The sequence below is a fragment of the Cucumis melo genome, chromosome 3, assembly GCF_025177605.1.
Source record: "Cucumis melo cultivar AY chromosome 3, USDA_Cmelo_AY_1.0, whole genome shotgun sequence".
NCBI lineage: Eukaryota > Viridiplantae > Streptophyta > Magnoliopsida > Cucurbitales > Cucurbitaceae > Cucumis > Cucumis melo.
Genome location: NC_066859.1, coordinates 22462814 through 22484240, shown reverse-complemented (window position 1 = coordinate 22484240; position 21427 = coordinate 22462814). Strand labels below are relative to the sequence as shown.

At 32.8% G+C, this 21427-nt stretch overlaps 3 protein-coding genes across 4 annotated transcripts; all 3 read right to left on the bottom strand.

Moving 5' to 3' along the window:
- Positions 1 to 12: 12 nt before the first annotated feature.
- Positions 13 to 4633, bottom strand: LOC103496500 (uncharacterized). Of its 2 annotated transcripts, none has more exons than XM_008458367.3 (4): positions 3146 to 4633; positions 1556 to 2902; positions 1235 to 1358; positions 13 to 512 (listed from the first exon to the last, which is right to left on the bottom strand). In XM_008458367.3, exons 1-4 carry the CDS (start codon positions 3902 to 3904, stop codon positions 259 to 261), a joined length of 2484 nt encoding a protein of 827 aa, XP_008456589.2. In that variant the 5' UTR covers positions 3905 to 4633; the 3' UTR covers positions 13 to 258. The 2 variants fall into 2 exon arrangements, with proteins under 2 accessions (XP_008456589.2, XP_008456590.2); XM_008458368.3 differs by having other exon boundaries at positions 13 to 500.
- Positions 4634 to 6723: 2090 nt separating this feature from the next.
- Positions 6724 to 10904, bottom strand: LOC103496502 (organelle RRM domain-containing protein 1, chloroplastic). The gene is made up of 9 exons (XM_008458369.3): positions 10399 to 10904; positions 10186 to 10283; positions 9542 to 9782; positions 9348 to 9445; positions 9194 to 9259; positions 8342 to 8431; positions 7359 to 7427; positions 7166 to 7272; positions 6724 to 7084 (listed from the first exon to the last, which is right to left on the bottom strand). Exons 1-9 carry the CDS (start codon positions 10737 to 10739, stop codon positions 7004 to 7006), a joined length of 1191 nt encoding a protein of 396 aa, XP_008456591.1. The 5' UTR covers positions 10740 to 10904; the 3' UTR covers positions 6724 to 7003.
- Positions 10905 to 14706: 3802 nt separating this feature from the next.
- On the bottom strand, positions 14707 to 21274 carry LOC103496503 (uncharacterized). The gene is made up of 14 exons (XM_008458370.3): positions 20950 to 21274; positions 19642 to 19753; positions 19431 to 19543; positions 18825 to 18947; positions 18562 to 18734; positions 18364 to 18439; positions 18028 to 18114; positions 17751 to 17831; positions 17561 to 17593; positions 17384 to 17437; positions 17250 to 17291; positions 16330 to 16408; positions 16142 to 16212; positions 14707 to 15220 (listed from the first exon to the last, which is right to left on the bottom strand). Exons 1-14 carry the CDS (start codon positions 21139 to 21141, stop codon positions 15125 to 15127), a joined length of 1332 nt encoding a protein of 443 aa, XP_008456592.2. The 5' UTR covers positions 21142 to 21274; the 3' UTR covers positions 14707 to 15124.
- Between the last annotated feature and the right edge of the window lie 153 nt (positions 21275 to 21427).

Below are 21427 nucleotides of genomic sequence, written 5' to 3'. Positions count from 1 at the left end.
TTAGAGCAGATATAGAGAGAAGCGTAATTCATCATTATCATATAGGATATAGAAAGTACACAAAGTTGGGTATATTTTTGACCTGGGAAAAATCAGGACATCTCATTCTACATAATGGGGTGATAAAGATTCAACTAATCATACAAAATAGGAATGTACACATTAATGAAATACTATACAATATTTAATTAAAAGGAAAAAGCAGAAGCCATGGATTTGGATGAAAAATTGAATGTGGCACTTCTCGAAGGTAAAATTTCATTCGAGAAAACAAGCAGCAGTAGCAGCAGCACCAGCAGAGTCTGATGCTTCAATTGCTTCCGCAATTCTGAGTGCTGACATGGCTTTGTATACGGCCAAATCTGCATTCTCCAACAGCAATTGTGCTCTTTGCCGCTTATTAACAGCGTTTTCGATGCATTTCTCTGCTGCTGCCTTCGATTCTTCATACTTCTGCACAGCATTCTGGTCCTCCACAGCATCTCGTCTCCAATGTATGGCTGCACGATGACCTTTCGATTTAGAAAATGTGACAGATTGAATAAGAGACTTTTCGAGCTTTAGAAACAGGTTTCAAACAAATTCGTTAGATTGGCCGAGCCCCTTAACCTCATTACTACTGAGTATGGCAAAAGTTGATAAAAAGATCAAGAGATTAAAGTTTCGTCTAAAATATATAATCTCATTTTAGTCACAATTTTAGTCAAGAATTTGTTAAATCTGAAGGAACTTCTATTTTTAGGCTCTAGATGTGTTGACCAAGGTGAAAATGAAGTACAATGTGCCAGCAACCAACCAGCAAGTCCACACAGTGACCGACCAAAATAGAGTGAAAGATTGACTTTTGAGTTCAATAGAAATTTGTTTTGCCACCTATTTCAGAATCAAAATTGCGGATTTTAAAGCATAACTAACGACTTTAGGAACCCAGTTATTAAAACTACATTTTGCTCAAGAGTTAACAAAATCTAAATACGAAATACAAGGGACCAAAAGAGAGCACCTTTTGAAAATCCGGGGCCAAATATTTCTATAAGTTTGAAGTAGAAAATAGAACAAAATAAGATTTTGAACCTTTATTTTATTTGACTTTTCATTGTTATCAAAACACAAACCATGGTCCAAGGAATAAAAAATAGTTTCTAACATTTAGTTCATTTTTAGAATTTAGCTACACAAAACAACCACAATTTTCAAAACAGATATCAAAACGATGGTTGTGCAAGAATTTTACCTTCCAAAATACTTGGTTGGGGAGTTCTACAACTCCCGGATTGGCTAGGCTGCCTTTTGAGTGATCTTTTTCTCCGCATCATAGGTTTAGGGACCAGGGGAGGTTTCCTTTTTGATTGATAAGCCTGGGAATGAAAGTTCATCCAAATCTCCTCAACAAACCAAGTCAAAGCTTAAAAGGGTATTCAACCCTCGTAAACACTCAAAACAGATTGACAACTTAAAAGAAAAAATAGTCTTAAATTGGGTAATGTACAGAAATTTCAGAGACTCAATTCACATACAAATCTTAGAAGTTAAAGCAGCGTGAGAAAAAGGTTACCTGGAAAACCCTTATCAAAGATGACTTTCTTTGTTTCCGTTTCTTTGTCCAATAAGTATATAAAGACTCTACGATCGAATGACTACCAAGAGGTGTGCATATATCAGCAGGTGCTTTCTCGTCAGAGAAGGCATCAGGATTGCAGTAAAATCCCTTCTCAAAAGCATCAACCGTCAACTCAAAATTATCCTCTGAGACACATTCTTCGTGCTTGTCTGTTGCAATAAGCCCATTATTAAACTCGACCAGCCATCCCTCATCTTCAGAGTCCATATCGTAGTTCGCTGTACTTTTTGTCATCGCTCTACATACCTCATCGTCATTTACAGAGATGTATGTATCTGATCTTTGGAAAGAAGCACCGCTACTATCAACATAATCTGGAACTTCGGACACTCTTGGGACAGGAATAGCTTTAGCGATCGAACATGGTATATTGCGATCAGAACACTCCTTGTACAAGTCCTTGAAAATAAACCAATCCCTTCGATTAGGAAACTCTAGCTTCCAACCGTTATCTACTGACCACAATATTGCATGTGTAAAACGATTGCAAGAAGAGGGCTTCATGACTCTTTCGGCTTTGTGGGTGTATCTAGTTGAACCATCTTTCTTCACTACTAGAAGCCATTCACACGATGCAGAGAACTCTAACACGATATTGGCTCCCTCTTCTCTCAAACATTTATCAGCTTCCACTATCAATATATTTGCATTGCAGCATGACGAGTCAACATCCATTGCTGATCCCAACACAGTAGAACTCGCTTCTTTGATGCGCCCAGCGGAATCTCTCACAGAATCTCTCACATCTGGGCTCTTGTGCCTGTTGCAAGATGCTCCAGAAGGAAAAGATACACCAAGTTTCACATCATCGACTGCCAAAGAGCCAATACTTTTTTGCGTAGCAGCAAGAGAATGGCTCCTTGGTCTCCTAATTCTCAGTGAACTTCTCCTTTTCCGTATACCACGAGAGCTGAAACCATTTCTGTATTGCATGGTCCGAGTACCTAACCTTGTAGATCTAACAGATGGATGTGAGACAGATCGGGTTTTAGGACGATCAAATGAAAAGGCCATGGGTTTACGTTCCAAAGAACTTACAGGAGGACTGGAAGCACGTAGCTCTTCAACACTTTCTTCTTCACTATCACTACTTACATCTACATCTAACTGGTTGTTATTATATACAAGACGAGCCTGAATCCAAGTCACTCTAAGAAACATCTCGGAATACAAAAACATAAAAGGGAGAGGAACAGCGGAAAAATCCAAATGAAACATTGGAATGGATTGCCTGGCCCCAAAAATCGCACACATGCCACAACTTCCAGTTGGAGGATAGCCCTGAAGGACAGGTTAAGTTCAAAATAATGAAAGACCTTCTCTAACAGTAATAAAAATGTTCCAGACATAAAATCAACAGTATTTATTTAGATCAAGAAACAACCAACAAGATCTATATACCCAACAAAATCTATATACCCATTTCATAAATTTTCATCACAGTACCCAATTATATTGAAGCTCAAAATTTTATTAGGAAACATATGAACATACAGCTAGAATTAAGAAGGTACAGTCCAATACCTGCAAGAAACGCATTCCTTTAAGAGCGAAAACTCCATTGATCGGATTAGATAACAAAAATGCAGAAAACTTGGCCACACTAAGGCTAGGACTCTTCAAATGTCTAAGAACCGTGAGTATAAAATCTGAAAAACAGCCACCATCGACACTGCTCCCGGCAAAAATTGTAAGAGCACAATCACGTGGGTGCGGAATACTCTGCCTATGGAAATGCAGATTAGTAGAACGGCCACCTGCAGTAGACTCCCAATGCTCAACATCAGACTTCCTCGACCTCTGTCTTCGAATGAACCGGAGTCCGAACATCCTATCCCCTGACAGAACATTATCACTCTCCATTTCATCAAAAACCTCCCCATCTTCCAAACGACCCCTCTTCCTCTTCCTTGAGTAAACTTTCCCAAACATTCTATCCACATCACTAGACTTGACATCGTTACCAATCCTAGGCAAGACCTTCACTGGTTCAGGAACTTTTACAACACATGCATCATCATCCTCACGAATGTTAACAACGACAACCCTCTTTGGCTTGACATTTCGAACTTGAGTCCATTTCCCATGGAGCCTACCATGGCCACTTCCACCCCCATTTCCTCTGCCGTCAATAATAGGGTACCAATCACTAGCATCTTTAGACTTCTTAAGCTTCACTTCACCCGATTCAGGCCAAAGCCGTCTTCCAGACCTCAAAACTCTAGCTCCATCAATTCCCTTTACCAAACCAAACACTCTTGTCCTTCTCATCCCAGACGGCATTGCCGTACGGCTATAAAAAATCAACAGCACCAACCACCCAACAATCAACCCTCTGTTTCTTCTTCGAATTGACTCAGAACCGGCGGCCGTAAAAAAACAAACTCGCCAGTGTTTAACAACCACCCATCTTGTCGAAATCAGTGTCTGTAAACACGATGACTCAGAATTTTCAAAATACAATCGAACTCAAAATGGAGACTTGGCGCCAAAGATTATGAAGAGGGGGGAAAATTAAAAATCAAAAATCGGAAACAAACAAAGAAACATGCAACATCAAGAAGAAAATACAAAAAATCTCACAGAATCACACACTATCTCTACAATAATCTAGATTCAAATCCTATAAAAAGAGAGAGAGAGAGAAAAAAGAAGTTTTAAAATATACAGAAATATCAGAGATCCATTTACATAGGCTAGGGAAAACCCCGGAAAAGAAGCGGAGAAAAACAAAGAAGGAAGACCCAAAAAGGAATTTCAAAGATTAGATCCGAAAGGATGATGAATAATCGGTGAGAGTGAGAGAGCTTCATGCAAACTGACAGAGAGAAGACGGCTAGGGTTTATGATAAAAACCACTGGGGAAAAAGGCGGTCGCCGACTAACGGGAACCGTTGGATGGAGAGAATCAACGCTCGGATTCACCCTATAAGGGAGAAGAAAACTTTAGGGAACATTGGGGCGTTTTCGATGATTCAGCTTCTAGGGTTTTTTTTTTTTTTTTTTTTTTAATTTTTCTTTTGCAAATTTTTAGGAGAGGGAAAGAAAGGGTTTGATATTTTGGTAAAGCCAAATTACTAAATTAGGTCCCGACGTGGCTACGTAAATTAAGTGCCAGCTGGCATGAGTATTTTTGGAAAATAATAATTAATACACGTGACGTGTATGCATTTACGTGGTTGAAATTCCATATCCCAAACTAAAAACAGGAATACTAATACATAACACTTTAGGAAGGAAAAGAAATTTAAAAAAAAAAAACCTCTAACCCATGTAATATTTGATAGGTTAAACAGTTTAGGTTGGATTAAATCAAATTTTTTAGAGTCTTCTAATACTAATTTTTAAAACTAAAACCAAAATTATTATCTAACACCTATTAAATTTTTAAATCGGATAGATTTTATAGGTAAATTAAAATTTTAATTTCAATAGAATAATAATAAGAAATAGTAAATAAAAAATTTATTTTCCATACAGTGAATTTAGACCTTTTAGTCCAATGAAGTAATGTTTTGTAACATAGCAAATCAAAAACAGAGAGAGAGAGAGAGAGAAGTTAAATTAAATTTTAGAAAGAAAGAAAAAAAAAAAAAGCAATGATGTCTCGTGAGCATTGCTAACAAATTCTATCTACGAGAAGTTATCTAAAAGCGTCACAAAGACATTAAAGATATTTTCTTTTAAAATTAAATTATAAATTCGGTTCACATATTTTAAATTTTGTTTTTCTATATAATTTCCTTAAATGTCTAATCAATTTATAGAACCTTTAATCTAATTTTAATGTTTTGATCCGTGATTCAAAAATTCACTGAAAACAAAAACAAATTTCTATCTTTTTTTTTTTTTTTTTGTATTAAAAAGAAACACTAGTTCTAATTTAAAACTTTGAATTCAAATATAAAATTCAAAGTTTGTGTTTGGTGGTAGAATTAAAATGCTCAAAGTTAAACTTTTGAAAATAAAACCTAAAAATAAAGAAAACAACAAATTTACTATTTTAAAAGGGTGCTGTTTTAAGTGTTTAGCTTCCAAACAAGTTTTAATTACTTTATAATGTTAATAACTCATAAAATCATGTGTATTTTCTAAAAAAATAACACATTGAAATGGGTTGCCATAGTCAAATTTTTAGAGTACACGAAGAATAGAAAACAAATTTTAAAAGGATTGAAAAATTCAAACTCAAAAGGTATGGGAGTATGCTACCGTTGTGTCGCCATCATGATGACTAAACAATTAAAGTTGAAGAAAACTCGAGTTTGATGTCATTTGAGAGTTTAACTCTAAAATAAGGCTAACTTGATTTGCTGAATGAGAGTAAAACAACCTACAAATACATATATATATATATATATATATATATATATACATACATACATACATACAGGAAAGGGCAGATATATGTAGATAAAGAATAGGAAATAAATCTTTTTGGATATGAATAACATTTGATTTAATGTTGGGTTTAAATATTAGTTATCTTCGTAAAAATATTATATAACGATTCCTATTTGTATGAGAAGATAGAAATATCGACAGATTGTGTTTGTCCACTTGAATTTAGAAAAGAAAAGGGATAATAAAATATTGGTTTTAGACACTAAATTTAAATGTAGATTTTAAATAATAAAAATATATATATATATATATATTGGATTTAAATCATTGTTTAAAAAAGTTGAAAGCAAAAGAGGTTGATAATAAAAGAATCTACATCTCAAAGATTCTAATTTCTAATTATAATTTTTTTTCAATGGTTTCCTTTAGGATTATTAAAAAAAAAAAAAAAAGACTACATATTTCACCCTCACCTTCGTATTATAATTCTTTTTATAAAAAATATTTGATAAAAATAAAATTGAATCCAAAGCAATTTAGTACTAACTATTTTAATTTTTAAAAATCAAAATATTTATAAATATAACAGAAATATCATTATCTATTAGTTTTTATCAATACCGTAAATATTTGCTATATTTATAAATATTTTAAATATATCTGTGATCTAAAACAATTATTTTTTTCCTCTGACTTACATTTATATAATGTCTTTTTTTTTTTTTTTTGTTGGTTGAGAAAATTTAAATGCCAATCACTTAACACAAATTTAACATGAATTTTTTATTGTGTTTAATGTTGATGTGGCAAAAATAAGTAATTTGACAATATTTTAAGGAAGATGTAGTAAGTTTTAGTCTTCCTAATTCTTTTATATATATGTGTGTGTGCATTTTTAATTGTAATTCTTCTCTTGCCTCAAATTGGCACTGAGCTGAATGAGTAGCTCCCTAGTCTCAAGGCTCAAACACTTTGAGCTAAACTAGTAAATTCTAAGTTTCTAACTGACTACTCAAAATTTTACGTGCCTTCTTTTACCTAGGGTCGGGAGCGGTTTCCACCGTATCTACGAGGACTAGGCTTAGCAACATCGACAACTATCATCCAGCCATTGATGATCTGCATCAAACACAGAGAATATATATGGCAGATAAGAAAGCAACAAGGGGAGAGGGAGAGATAGAACTCATGTTTATTCACCTTGCCATTCATTTCTTTGAGGGCAGCACTGGCAGCCTCCTCTGTTGTATACTCTATAAATGCATAGCCCTTGGACCTTTTGGAGATTTTGTCCATTATGATCTTAACTGTTTAGAAAAGTAATCAACAACACCATGATTTTGTCTCATGAGAACTTGTTAGAGTTTAAAATCACATGATCAATGCAACATACCTTCAACCAGCTCGCCAAAGCCTTCAAATGCAGCACGTAAGGTTTTCTCTGATGTATAAAATGAAAGTCCTGTCTCGTTTTGAAAGCAATAAGCAGTGTCAAATAGGAGTTTCAAGAAATTGAGAAGATGAACATGTTATGGTTTTCAATTTTGTGCCCGAACATATTTTTTCTCCAATAACAAAACAAAACCATAGATCAAAAGTGATCTCGACTATTCTTACGAGCAATTTTTTAACCCTACTACATTTAGTTGTCAAAGAAACTTGTACGAATCAAATTTTAGGTACGTGACTGCTATGTTTTGAACTCATTCCCACTAACTTATGCATGTTTACATTGGCTTTATTGACCACCACTAAATCAATCCAGAGCGGTTAAAATCAAAAGATTCTGAAAATTCTAAACATTTAAAAAGATAATAGTTAAAGGATTTTAGGAGAAGTTTTCAATCATTGCTTCCACCCAAAGCGTGTGTTTCCATTTAAAAGGATTTTTTTCAAAAGACATGTCAATGGATAAAACATTCTCTAGTTTTTTCCCTTAAGAAAGGGGCCAAATATCAATTAGGTACTTAAACACCTTGGAAAACCACACTAGAAAAAACCAACTATTGAGGTGGGAGAGACAACTGCTTAAGTACCATAATGCTCATCCCATTCTAACCAATATGGGACAAAGGTAGCTCATAATACCTTAGTTCCTAACAATATCCTTTATGTCCATGTTGCCATTTGGCTCACACTGAATAAAATCCTTTTATAAGACATCCCAGCCCCCACCTCCTTCTCATGTCATGATGAAGCTACTGAAGAGCCTTTGCGTTCATTTTTTAAGAACATTAAACAGAACAATGATATTTTGGCTCACTAAGGCGTTCATATTCAAAAACTACACCTGAAATGTGGAATAATATCAGTGACAGTGCTCATAGAAGTGAATGTAAAAATCTTATAATCTAGCATGTTTTGAATTGCCAATACCAGTTATAAATAGTTTCTTTGTTTTCACAGGAGTTGTTTGATGTGTTCCTGAAGAATCTGGTAGATCCAAAGGATTCTTGGCAATATTACCTGAAAAATGCAGGTAATTAATTCAAAGAAATTAATGGAAATAATTGAGTTAATAGTTACAAATAAATCAAATTACAATTCTAGCAAATACCCTGTAGCATTTACCATTACAATCACACAGTATGAATAACTTGATTAAGAATTAACATGTAAATATAACACAAGTTCCCTGTTTGCTTAGCTACTATCAACAACAAACCAAATAAAAAGTGATAGTTATTTCAGATAACTTCATTGCCCCATTACAGCTAAAAAGGTTTCTAATATATATATATATTAAAAAATGGCAATTAGCCAAAAAAGAAGGCTGAGATCACCAAAATGAAATTTGCAATTGTAGGCCAACCTTTTTTGCCCACATTCTTCTTTATTATAAGATCTTATTTTAGCTTATGCTTCAGGACAAAAGAACTAAATTCCTGCAAGTATTTTCTCTCAAAATATATACCAACAATTTATCCTAATAATCTTTGTCTTTTGGTTAATTTTCATCAGTCCAACAAAAGGATAAGCGATATCTACTCAATAATCAAATCTAACAATTTCGACCATCCATCTAAGAAGCCAGCACTACACAGTCCGAAAGGTAAAATTTTGAAATATAGGAAAAATCACCAAGTAAGGTAGGATCAACAAAAGCAAAAAGGGACTAGAATCCTTTAAGTTAGAAAAGAATGGGCAAAAACAGTTGTTTATCTCAAGCAATGAAACCACAACTAAGAATTGGAATTGAAAGATTTACTCAATGTTAAAAGATTTAACCTCCATAATCCTTATTCTCTGCCTCAAAGTTTGCATCTAGCTGAACAGATAAAACACCAGGAACACCTGCATCTTGAGAGAATTAGCATCAAACAACATAGAACTATCACTCACAGAATAAAGTGCAAAAGTGTCATAGGAAACTGGAGATTACCGGCTAGTTCTCGTGCACATTCCTCATCCAATTCACAACAAAAACCAAAGCTAGACTGCCAGGAAACGTGATATATACACATTTGGGCATCCTTGTCACTACAGACAATTAACATAACCATTCTTGAGGGACAATGAAAATATCATAAACGAAATGGAAGCAACTACTTTCGTTACATTCAATAGTACACTTACTTCCCCAGAACTTTGGTCAGTATCTCAACATAATAATCAACCATTTGTGCCTTGGTAACCACCCCAATACCTGGCTTGTCTATTCGAACAAGCCAATGCTTGGTATTCCCCAAAGGGAACAAGACCCTACTGCCATTTTGCGAATATGATTTCAGATTCAATGGAGGAGTTGAAGAACCATTATCCTTCTCTATGGAACTGAGGTTCGGGTCAGGCTCAACAGATATAACCCCAGGTACTCCTGTAACAGATGCTCTTATGAAAATCAACAAAAATTGCAATGCCTGGTGAAATTTTTATTTTTGTAAGTGAAAGTATGGAAGATGATCAGTTTTAACCAATAAAAAAATCGATGAATCTATCAAAAGGGTAGGTTTATAACACTTTAAAAAGGTGAAAAGTGTTTCTATAGCCCACTAAAAACACTTTGAAAATCACTCTCCAAAACTTCCCTAGTGTGGTTAGAAAATAGAAAAAAAAGGCCTTCAAAATTCTTAAAACACTAAAATGCACTAAGGTGATTCTAGGAGGAGAACTAATAACTAATTCATCTTTGAAGATGCTTAAGAGTACTTTTCACTTTTAAGTACTGTTTTCAAACGCCAATACCCATAGACAAACGAGCTAACATTCATTTTACTTACTTGCAAGCTCAATGGAAGCTTGTTCATCAATGTCACAACAAAATCCAAAGTGTGTATCCCAGGAAGCATCATAAATACACATCTGGGCATCCTTCTCACTAATCATATAATCCCAATGATAAAATTAAAAAAAATTAAAAAAAAAAAAAAAAACAGTGAGAAAAAGAAAAACGATGCAGTACAATCAAACAGTAAAACACGAGGAACACCAACCTGCCCAAAACTCTTTCCAAGGCCTTGACGTAGTAATCAATGACTTGTGGTTTTGAATTGAGCCCTGATGGGGGTCTCTCCATGAGGACCCTCCAGTGGCGGTTTTCGCCGAAAGTCGGAGACCAGAGAGAAGAAGTAGAAGGAGTGGATGTTGAAGCTAAATTAACTGCAACAGAACAGCGAAGAGGAACAGTGGAGTACAGATAAGAAGAAGAAAGTAGGAATTTTTTCGTTTTACTTAAAGGTAGAGGGAAATGGGTGTTAATGGCGGAGGATCGGAAATGGGGTTTGAGGGAGTGGAATGAGAAATTCGTTGTGGGTGAGGGAGAGAGTAGCTCCATTGGAACACGCTTCAATGGTGGCAATCAAGCAAACACCTCACCGGTAATTGGGACTCTAAGATGTTGGTCCTTTTGGGGTACCGACTTGAGTTTGAGTTATGAAAGTGGAATCGATAGGTTAATTTGCAAATTGTTATCAACTTCATAAGTAATCTCCATGTTTTGCCAAAAAAAAAAAAAAATCATTCATAAATCTACAAAACATGTTCACTACTAAAATAATTTGCAAAAACAAAACATAATTTGCAAAAACAAAACATGTTCACATTTTGTTCATCCTCCTCCATTAATATGTGTGTGCACGTATAGATGATAATAAGTTCGATTTGAAGGTCAATGATTTTATAATGTATAACCAAGTATATGTCAATTTATTAAATAATTTGTAAATATAGCAAATTTTTTATTTTTAAAAAATATATTTCAATATTGCTCTCCTTTTAAAAAGGAAATCGACGGATTTTCTCCTTTTCCATTTTCACCTCTTTAGTATTGTTTCTCTCTTTCTCTGATTTTTTCCAACACCTTCTTCTATAAATCATCTGGTATGTGATCAAATATTTTTTTTAGAGATTTTAGATTTGATCTTTCTTCCTCTTATTTTAGTTTTTCCGTTTGAATCTTTGCAATCTTTGTTTTTAGTTGTTTACTCTAATTTTAATAATTATCCAGTTTGAATGTTCGTAGAATTTTTTTTTTTTTGTTGATTTCATGTTTTTAGGTTAAAAGAATTACATGTTCCTTTTATTATTAATTTTAAACATTGATGATATGATTTCATCTTCTTTGTAGAATTACATGTCTATTAATGAGAGTGATAGACTTGTATCGTAGTGTATCACTAATAGACACTTTGTTTTCTATCAATGTTTCGATGTAATATTAGAATGATAACTGTTTTTTGGAATTATGTAATATCAATGATAACTAATTTGGAATTATGACTAAGCTTTCAATAGAGTGTTTCATAGTGGACAGTGGGATGATACTGGATTAGTTCGTCTGGTTGGAAACCATGCTAATTGGAAGTCTATTGGGATTGACATGAACATACTACCTCCAACTTTCAAGCGTCGAGTAGGACGACCACGAAAACAAAAAATACTATCAATTGGCAAGAAGAAAAGTCACTCAAGATGCAGCCATTATCATCGTGCTGGTCACAATTGTAGAAATTGCAGATTTCCACCATTTTTACCGCAATGACGTGACATTATATTTTTTATAATAATCTTTTAACTTGAGCATATAGAACGTTTATTTTGTGTGTGTAGTAAACACTTTCTATTTGTTTGACTCAAACCTTTCAATAATAATCTACCTTTTTCTCAAGACTATAAAAGTAAAAGTGACTTTATTGTAAAGTAGTAATATAAAGTAATCCACTCTAAAGTCTATCACAAATAGTTTCTATCAATGATAGACTTTATTGTGTAGTTATCACCAATAGTTTCTATCAGTGATAGAAACCAATATACAATTGAAGGAACTAGAAGGGATAATTGATGAAAGGAATGGTTTAATAAATACTAATCTCAACGCAAATAGAAACAAAAAAAACTTGTAATGTTTCAACTTGTAATCCAACATTTTTCTTCATTAATATGGTAAAATCAACTAACTGCATATGAAGGTGCAATGTGAGCTCTGTCACAAAAATCCACAAAACTAATGCATTACAATATCTATCTACTCAATATTGAGAGATTTGTACATCAAAACAATGTAAACTTTATCACAAATATCAACAAAACTACTGCGCTACAATATTCATCTACTTATAATTGAGAGATTTGCAAATAAAAACTTAGTGCAAGATCCTTATTCTAGGAGAATGCCTTGTTGGTTTTGGAGAATCATTCTTCTTACCTCTTGCATTCTTTTGATCTTTTTCTTTCTTTTGCTCTTTCACATTTTCCAACACTTTCTTTGATGGTTTAGGTTGTCTCTTCGGCCTAACATTTTCAATATTCTTCGCTATTTCCATAATTTTCACTTTTACCTTTTCTTGAACAACTTGAAAAAATAATATTGAATTAGAGTTTATACATATATACATTAAGTCTATCATAAAACAACAAAATGGTCCTTCTTTAAACAAGTCTAGACAACTAGGTGATAAACTTTCAATAATATGGTCAGAAGTTTGTAGATTGCAGTATACAGTGATTCTCAAGGTTGACTTCCACATTTCTTTGGGATAATTACTTGTTTTCCCTATTTAGAACAAAATAACTGTTACAAATATGCAACATACTAACTAAACAAAACAATATATATAATGGAATAACTTTTCTTTTTTAATCTTCTTTTTGCTTGATGAAGCTCATGTGTTGAGGCTTTTTTTTGCACCTTTTTCATTTGGTTCGCTTTCCATAATATAACCCAATAACTAAACATCCCCCAAATCTATCAGTGATACAAACATATAATAACAATCCAACACAAACAAGTAAAACATCATTCAAGCTGATAGAAACATATCACTAATAGAACATAAACAACATCACATAAAAATATACATTAAACTAAATTATCTACTAACATCCCAATGCAAACAAACTAAACATCCCTCAAAACTATCAGTGATACAAATATATCACTGATGACCCTAACCCTATACACTAACACACAAACCTAAAACAGATCAGCATGTTAAACATTCCAACATAAACAAGTTAAACATCCTCTAAATCTGTCAATCAGTGATAGAAACACAAACTGAAAAGCATAGCATAAACCAAACAGAAAATGAAGGAATCAATTTCAAACAAATAGAAAAAGAAGAAAATCTTCTTCAAATAGGTTACGACCAAACGAAAACAAAGATACCTTATGAAAATAACTTACTATTTCAAACAAAAAGCAAATAACTTACGATTGTACAGGTAGAGTGGAGAACGTAGCGAAGTGAATAACGCAAAACAAATAAGTCTGTAAGATGAAGTGGAGAACGTAGCGCAGCAGAAGGCACCAATACTGGCACCGGAAAACCAAATCAAGTACGAAGAAAGTAGAAAATGGAAGGAAAACTGAAGAAGTTTGCTTGAAATCGTATTCAGGGGCATTTTCGTCTTTGTTGTTAAAATTTGCCATATTTGCAAATTTTTAAAATTTTTGCTATATCCTTAATTAATTTAAGGTCCAATGTTATATCCCCACTCACCCCAAAACTAAACTCCAAATCAATATCTATTATAGAACAAAACCTTTATTTGGATTTTTAGCATTTTTTTCCCCTAAAATTTTATTCTTAATTTCACTCTAATTAAAATTTGAGTCATTTTCTTTATATATATATATTTGACATTTTTGTTTTTCTTTCTCAAGAGCATACATGTTCTTTATTAATTAAAAAAGTAAAATATACCTGATAGAGAGTTTTTATAAGGTATATATCGTAAATTCGGTGTAGTTTTAATTTGTTCTCTAATAAAAACCGGATGTGAAATAATATTTTTTGGTTTTCTCTTATACAAACTAAAATGTTCGATTTTATACTAAAAATCAAACCAAATTATTGGATTAATTTGATTTTTCAAATGTTTGGTTGCATTCCTATGTACATGTCTGTTCACCTTTTTAATGAAAGATTTCAATTCATTTTTTTAATGTACCAAGATAAAATTTTGACTATTTAGCCTTAAAAACAAATTTGACATGACCATTATGACCATTGTTTAAGTAAAAGAAAAATAAAAATTAATTTCACACATTGTGTAGATTTCTTTACTATAAAAAGTTAACTTATTAACTCCTTACATTTTACACTGTAGAGACCTAAGAGTTCACGACAGCTCAAAGCTTCTTGATTCTAAACATTTTCTATTAGTCCAATTTTTTTCCTTTCCTTGAATTTTTACTCGTTGTAAGTTCATCAAATGACTCTTTATCAATTTATTTACAAATATAACAGAACAAAAGTTAAAAATATTTTCAACATTTTCTCACGTAGGATAATTTCAGATAAAAGGAATAGATCATATAAATTCCAAGTTCATTATACCGTTATTAAAATATAGTCTTTATCATACTCAATTTTAATTTGAGGGCATTGTATTATTTACAGAAGAATTAATATACAAGACAAAAGTTCTCTCCATGGCTTATATACTATTGGTTAAATGGTAAATTTAGTCTATATGATATACAAAAAGTTAAGATTTAGTCTCGATAATTAGAATTTAGTCTCGGTCTAATAAATTTTTTATAAAGAGTCTATATGGTAGAAAATATCTATGAGTATTTTATCGAACCATATGGACCATTTATAAAGATTTTATCGAACCATAAGAACTAAATTCTAATATTTAGAGTTAACAAGACTAAATTCTAACTTTCTTCGAATGGACTAAATTTGCAATTTAACCAATGTCATTCAACATTTAAGCATCAATCAAAAGTGGTTCCTCGGGATCAACCTCTTTGCTTTCATGTCCTCTAGCCTTCAGTAGGCAACAGCCATGCCATAAAGAAATCACCTGTGCAACACAAAACTCACATCACTCACTACCATAAAACGGTCGGGTTGATTTGGTTTGATTCAGCGTAAATTAATTTCAAGTTCAAATATCATTTTAAACATTAAAGTTTTCGAGTTTGTTTTGTATTGGCTTCTAACATGCAATGTCTGTATTGGTTGTTGAACCTTCAAGTTTGCTTATTTTTTGTTCCTAAATTTTCAAAATGCCTATTTTAGTTCCGAACTTCGAAAAAAATAATCATTTAAATCATTGTCATATGACTTTATCATTTAATGTTCATTTATCAAAGGTTCATCTCTAGCATATAAATCAAGCTCATATTGACATGCTAGTACACATATTTAAAACCATGTTTATAATCAGTGAAGAACAAAATAAAGACAAGAACTAAAAAATTTCTTTTAAAGTTTAAGGACTAAAATAGAAGTAGTTCTATGGCCAAATCTAACTCAATACTTAAAATACTCACCAATGGAACTTCATCCCAGTTAACAAGTTTATAACACACTATCTAATCATTATTATTATTATTATTTTGGACTTGTTATTATCAAGTAACAATTTAATCTAATAGATTCCAACTTTAAGTTTAGACTGAATTTTGTACCCAGTGGCAATCCTACCTTTCAATTTTGTGGGCATTCATGTCTAATAAGTTCAACAATCCTAAAAAGTATCTAATAAATCATAAAAATGTGAGTGTTTAACATTTATGGACATTTTTTAAGTTTAGAGAGATCTATCTAAATGAACTAACGCAACTCAGACAAATATACAACCCGAACCCTAACAGTATGGTTAGCTTGGGTTAATAAAGTTAACTTGAATAACCCAAACCCTTATGGCAGGGTTAGATTGGGTTAATCAAGTTATCTTAACATGCGCCAAGGAGAGAGATAGAGATCAGAAGTGCTTTACCAAGAATAGGGAGGCACAAACAATGCTAAAGCCTTTACAATCAAAAGGGGCATCACTTGAAATGAACCACGCTGTGAAATATCAAAACAGGAAAAAAAGATCAATAACCAAATATAGTTAAAAGATCTGCTCCAATTCCAACAATGAACAAACAGTAAGAAGAGAAGCAATGAATGAAAGAAACTCACAGGTTAGGGGACTCATCACAAGTGGTGATAATAAACTTGCTATTGACTCCACACCAGCAACAAATCCTTGGGCCTTCCCCTGCCATCAATAAGTTGACAGTTAAAACAATCAACCCCAGTTGCCAAAACCTCAACGATGGAAGTATATTAAGAATAGGGCCTTTTGACAATGTTTTGTTTCTTGTTTTTCATTCTGTTTCCTCTTTATCAAGAAAGAATAACGTTTCTGATTTCTTTGTTTTTTTTTACTTTCTTACTACAGAAAAAGAAAACAAAAACAAAAACAAACATATGTTTGATTATCACTTATTGTTTCTTGTTCTCTGGATGAAGTTTTACAGAGAGAGGGGAAATGGGGAAATCTTCAATGGTCTTCTGTTAAAAATTGGAAAAGAAAAAACAACCATGTAAATTGGATCCGTTTAGTAACCATTTAGTTTCTTGTTTTTTAAAATTAAGTTTATTTTCACTCAATTTTTACGATAGTTTTCGTAAACTTAAAGTAAAAGAGTTTGATTGCCAGCCAAATTCCAAAAACAAAAATAAGTTTCTATAAACTATTTTTTTTTAGTTTTCAAATTTTGGCCTAGTTTTATACAAGAGTAGAATGTAGATAGCAAAGCAAGAGAGTTAGAGGTGGATGGGTGTTTGTAGGACTGATTATAAAAAAAAGAAAGCCAAATGTTTACCAAATTGGGTTTTGTTGTCTCCAAAATCAACAAAATTATGGAAACATTTGTAAACAAACAAGAAATAGTTTTTTTTTTTTTTTTTTTTTTTTTTGAGAAAAGAAATAGAAACTATCAAATACTTATGTTTCTGAAATAATAGAAAATAAGAAACAGAACCAAAAACAGAAAGTTCATTTCTTATACGATAAGGTATTCAGATGTGGAAATAAAATGAACAACTATTCCAACCTGATTGCTGGAGCTTGAAGCTTTGGAGACAATTGCATAAATCTGTATGACAATAGGAATGAGCATATAAGTCAATTCATGTTATTAGAATTAAAATGATTAAAAGAGTTCATTTCCTTTTTGTTGATACTTACTGCAGGTCTTGCTAAGACATATATGACTTTAAATGAAGCAGCCAAGTACGCAACCTGATAGAGGGCAAAAACATTTATTACCAATTGCAAAGACTAAATAAGATCACATTTTTTAGTAGAGCAAAGTTCTAAGTAATTTGTTCGAGTTCTAAAGTTCATATAGAATATGGTGCATACCCAAGCTGCCCATGCCAAGCCATAGAACAATGCCTGTACAGCCAAAACAAAACAAGAAACTTTAGGATGGACCGTATTATTTTTCTTCAGAAGCTTCTCAATCTCTCTTTTTGCTTTATTTTCTTGAGGATGAAGTAACAGGAGAAATTTAACAGATAAAAGGTTAAAAATGCAAGATGAAATGACTCACATAAGCTACTGATGCAAGTATTGCCAAGCATAATATAGCTTCCTCCCCAATCAGTGGATTTAGAAGTGGTAGTACCAACATCTGAAACCAAATTTGACCAATAAACTGATATGAGGGTGACAATTTTCGTCAATGGCGGAGAAGAAATCTATGGAGAATCAGAAACCGGTGCTGTATTTGTATTTGTTGTGTACTAGTTTGTTCTACGAGTAATTGAATTTGATAGAGTATATTACAGAGGGTCTTCTTTTTCAGTTCTTGTTGGATAGGAGTTTACCTGAGTGAAAATCGAGCCTATTCCGACAAGCATCAAGATTTCTGAGTTTTGGTTTTTATCAAACCCAAAAACTGCCTTCAAATAGAACTGCAGAACTTTTAAATTATTAGCTAAAGATTAAAGTCCAATTCAATTGCTATGCGTTCCACGTTTTACTGACGAGGGAGCCAGATAGGGGGAGCCCCAGAGAGAGAGGTTAGACAAATAGAACTGCAGAACTTTTAAATTATTAGTTAAAGATTAAAGTCCAATTCAATTGCTATGCGTTCCACTTGTGCAATTGAATGAACTTCATATTTTTTAAGGATAATAAAATTTTACTTGATCAAAACTTACCATTAGGACGCTAGTGATGCCTGTCATTCCCAACTTCAGAAAGAAAGAAACATAAGTTATGCTCCGAAGTGTCGGACTGCAAAACAGAATGGAGCTCTTCAACAATGGACATAAAGGAACTTTGAATAGAAAATAGACTATTGAAACTTTGCAAACGTGACAGAGAAACAAATATGACATAAGCTAGAAAGAAAGTACTTGTCGATAACTATTTCGGTTGCATCTCTCATAGTTCTGAATCGTCTGTTGAGAACATTGACCGTCTTTGATAACCAATTGGGTTCTCCATCATTCTTCGGGATTGGTTTTACTGTCTCGTGCAGGAAGAAGTACATGTAGATGGGACAAAACATCAACAGAACGATTGAGACCTGAAACAGAAAAGTGAATTCTTGATGTGATAAGTGGAAAATGAAACTATGAGAGCTAAATCTATGATGCTACGGAGGTGCAGTTAGTACCACAAAAATGTACTTTTCGGGAAGAAACCGTGCTAGCAAATTTCCAACAACATGGGAAGCAGAACAAAGGCCAGTGATCCAACCAAATACTGCAGCTCTCCTACTTTCTTGTACAATATCCGCCTATAAGATGGAAAAGCTTTAAAAGACCGCTTGATCTGTATATTTTCCTACCAAAACTTGAAGTTAATGTCAAGACTCATGGCATTGCAAACAGATTTTGTTATGGTTTGTTTCTAAAATTTGAGCTTGTCTACTACAAGTCTTTTCTCTTTGTAAATTTTAAGAATCATTTCCCAAACTTCTGTTTTTGTTTCTCAAATTTCTTTAAAATTCAAAAGTAGTCTTGCAAGGGGGCATCAGCATTGAGTGAAGAAATTGCTGATAAAGAGAGAGATTCAAGTTATTGTATTTCTTTTAGTACAAAAAGAGTGGAACTGGATAAACTCCAACCTGAAGTAGATGAGCAAAGCATCATAAGTTTCGAGGCATTCTTAAGTTGACATTATTGTATTCTTTATCCAACATAAAACGAAAATTGAGAACGCCATTAAACAACGCCGAAAGAAAATTACAATAATAATTACGATAGAAAACAATCCTTACGGCATATGCAACAGAAATGAAGAATATGCTGCCTTGACTCAGAATCTTTGATATTGTACGAAGCACATAGTAAGCATATATATAGCCCTTGGATTGATCCCAAACAAGTAATGCTGAGACAAAAATGCATGAACCGAACTTCAAAATTTGGAAAGGAATAAATAAATAATGCATTTGTTTTTCAGATAAGAAACAGAAATTAGAAACATACCAAAAGGAAATATGCTTGTCGATACTGTTAGTAGGAGCAAAGGTTTTCGACCATACTCGTCCGCAAGCTGACCAAGCAGCGGAAGAACTACCATTTTGAAAATTCCAACGATCTGCAATTCAAAAGAGTGCTAAAAACATTATTTTCTAACCTCAGTTATTTTACTTTCTAAGTCTTGTAGATAAGCAAAGAAAGGGATAAAACAGAATTTAAGCGTGGCCATACCAACGGAATGGTATTGCTAATATAAATTTATTCATTCATTACCACTGTAATTAAAGTTTTCACTACAAAAGATGGAGAAACGCTGGCTATAAAATGTATTAGGTTCTTTGTTATTGAATGAAATATTTGTGGGTTCATTCTAAGAGTGCAAAAGCAACAACCTGGTTGAGTGATCTTGATCATTCCTAAACAGTGATAACGTGAATGTAATGAACTTTTTTGTTCTCATGAAAACTGGGAAGGAGATAGAGGTGGCTAAGCATGCAGTCAAAAATCAAAAACAAAAAAGGAAAACCCATATTAGAGCATCTTGGTTTTCTAAAATGGGTTACATGTTTTAGTTAAATTCTTATTCAAATTCTGAAAATAAAAATAATTTTTTAGTTATGAGAACTTGTTCATCAACTTTGAAAACACGGTGAAAGAATTTTTATAACAAAACAAGAAATTTAAAGATGGAAAAATATTTATAGACTTAATTTTCAAAAACTAAAAATGAAAAACCAAATTTTTATCGAAATTAAATAAAACTACCATCAAAACTTTGAGGAAAAAAAGAAGCGGGAGATGCATGCAGTGTTACTTAAGAACATACTTTTCAACTTTTGTGTGAAGCAAATGGTTGGTTCGCTTAGTTTGGCCTAAAGCAACGATGGAAACGATGATGTATCTTTGGATTTGAAGTAAAAAGTCATTTCAAATCGACCTAAAAATAAGACAGCTGTTTTGTACAATTAGTTGACGGTATGCTCAAAATACATAAAAGAAAAAATTGACCAGCACTTTACGGTAAAAATTATTATTAAGAACTTGAAAAATCATTTCAAATCAACCCTTAAAAACAAAACTCCCGCGTGATTAGTAAAAAAAGAAAAGGGAAAAAGTGACAAACAGTTTATAATTGAATATTACCAAAATAATCACTCAAAACAAATTTTTAAAAAGTATCAGAAATCCGCATATTTCCAAATTGAAACAGAAAAGAAACTAAAATAATCCGAATCATGAACACAGAAAGCAGAAACAGAGAAAATTCAACAGCGTAAGTATCTAAACAGATTAAAAAAAAGAAGAAGAGGCTACCGTTTGCTCAGTTCCATTGAAGTAAATAGCTTGAGGGCAAGTGGGGTTTTGAGGACAAAGAGCATTAGTAATAACATCAACAAGAACAGAAACAGTCATTTCTTCAGCAATCCAATGAACACATAAAGGCAATAACAAGTGAATCAAAGGCCTCAGTTCTTTAAAGCCACTTTTCCATGCCGCAAAATGCATCTTCAAACCCCAAAATCTTGCCCGACTCAGTATCAATCAATAGAGACAAATGAAATCATATATTTTGAATTGTGGTGAAGAACAAAAAGTAGCTGATACCAAAAGTTTTAGAGTGAAAGGGAAAGAAGCGAATAAACGATAAATTTAAAGAAGTGAGGAAGAAGAAGAGAGAAAAATAAAATATGCAAACAAATGCCACATGTGTGTCCACGCTGGAATACTTGACAGACATTGTCATTACAAAATTAAATAGGAAAAGACATGTTGTTAATATTTCCAAAACAAA

Bases quoted from the DNA above. Each gene is read 5' to 3' on its own strand.
- LOC103496503 (XM_008458370.3), bottom strand. From the start codon at position 21,141: ATGCATTTTGCGGCATGGAAAAGTGGCTTTAAAGAACTGAGGCCTTTG. The intron at 18,115-18,363 runs GTAAGTTTTGAT...AAAGTTCTGCAG, and splicing joins GCATCACTAGCGTCCTAATG to TTCTATTTGAAGGCAGTTTT. The intron at 16,409-17,249 runs GTTGGAATAGTT...TATTGATGGCAG, and splicing joins CTTCAAGCTCCAGCAATCAG to GGGAAGGCCCAAGGATTTGT.
- LOC103496500 (XM_008458367.3), bottom strand. From the start codon at position 3,904: ATGCCGTCTGGGATGAGAAGGACAAGAGTGTTTGGTTTGGTAAAGGGA. The intron at 2,903-3,145 runs GTATTGGACTGT...CCTGTCCTTCAG, and splicing joins AAGGAATGCGTTTCTTGCAG to GGCTATCCTCCAACTGGAAG. The intron at 513-1,234 runs GTAAAATTCTTG...CTAAATCGAAAG, and splicing joins CCAACCAAGTATTTTGGAAG to GTCATCGTGCAGCCATACAT.
- LOC103496502 (XM_008458369.3), bottom strand. From the start codon at position 10,739: ATGGAGCTACTCTCTCCCTCACCCACAACGAATTTCTCATTCCACTCC. The intron at 10,284-10,398 runs GTTGGTGTTCCT...TTATATGATTAG, and splicing joins TTGGAAAGAGTTTTGGGCAG to TGAGAAGGATGCCCAGATGT. The intron at 9,783-10,185 runs GTAAGTAAAATG...CATCTGTTACAG, and splicing joins AGCTTCCATTGAGCTTGCAA to GAGTACCTGGGGTTATATCT.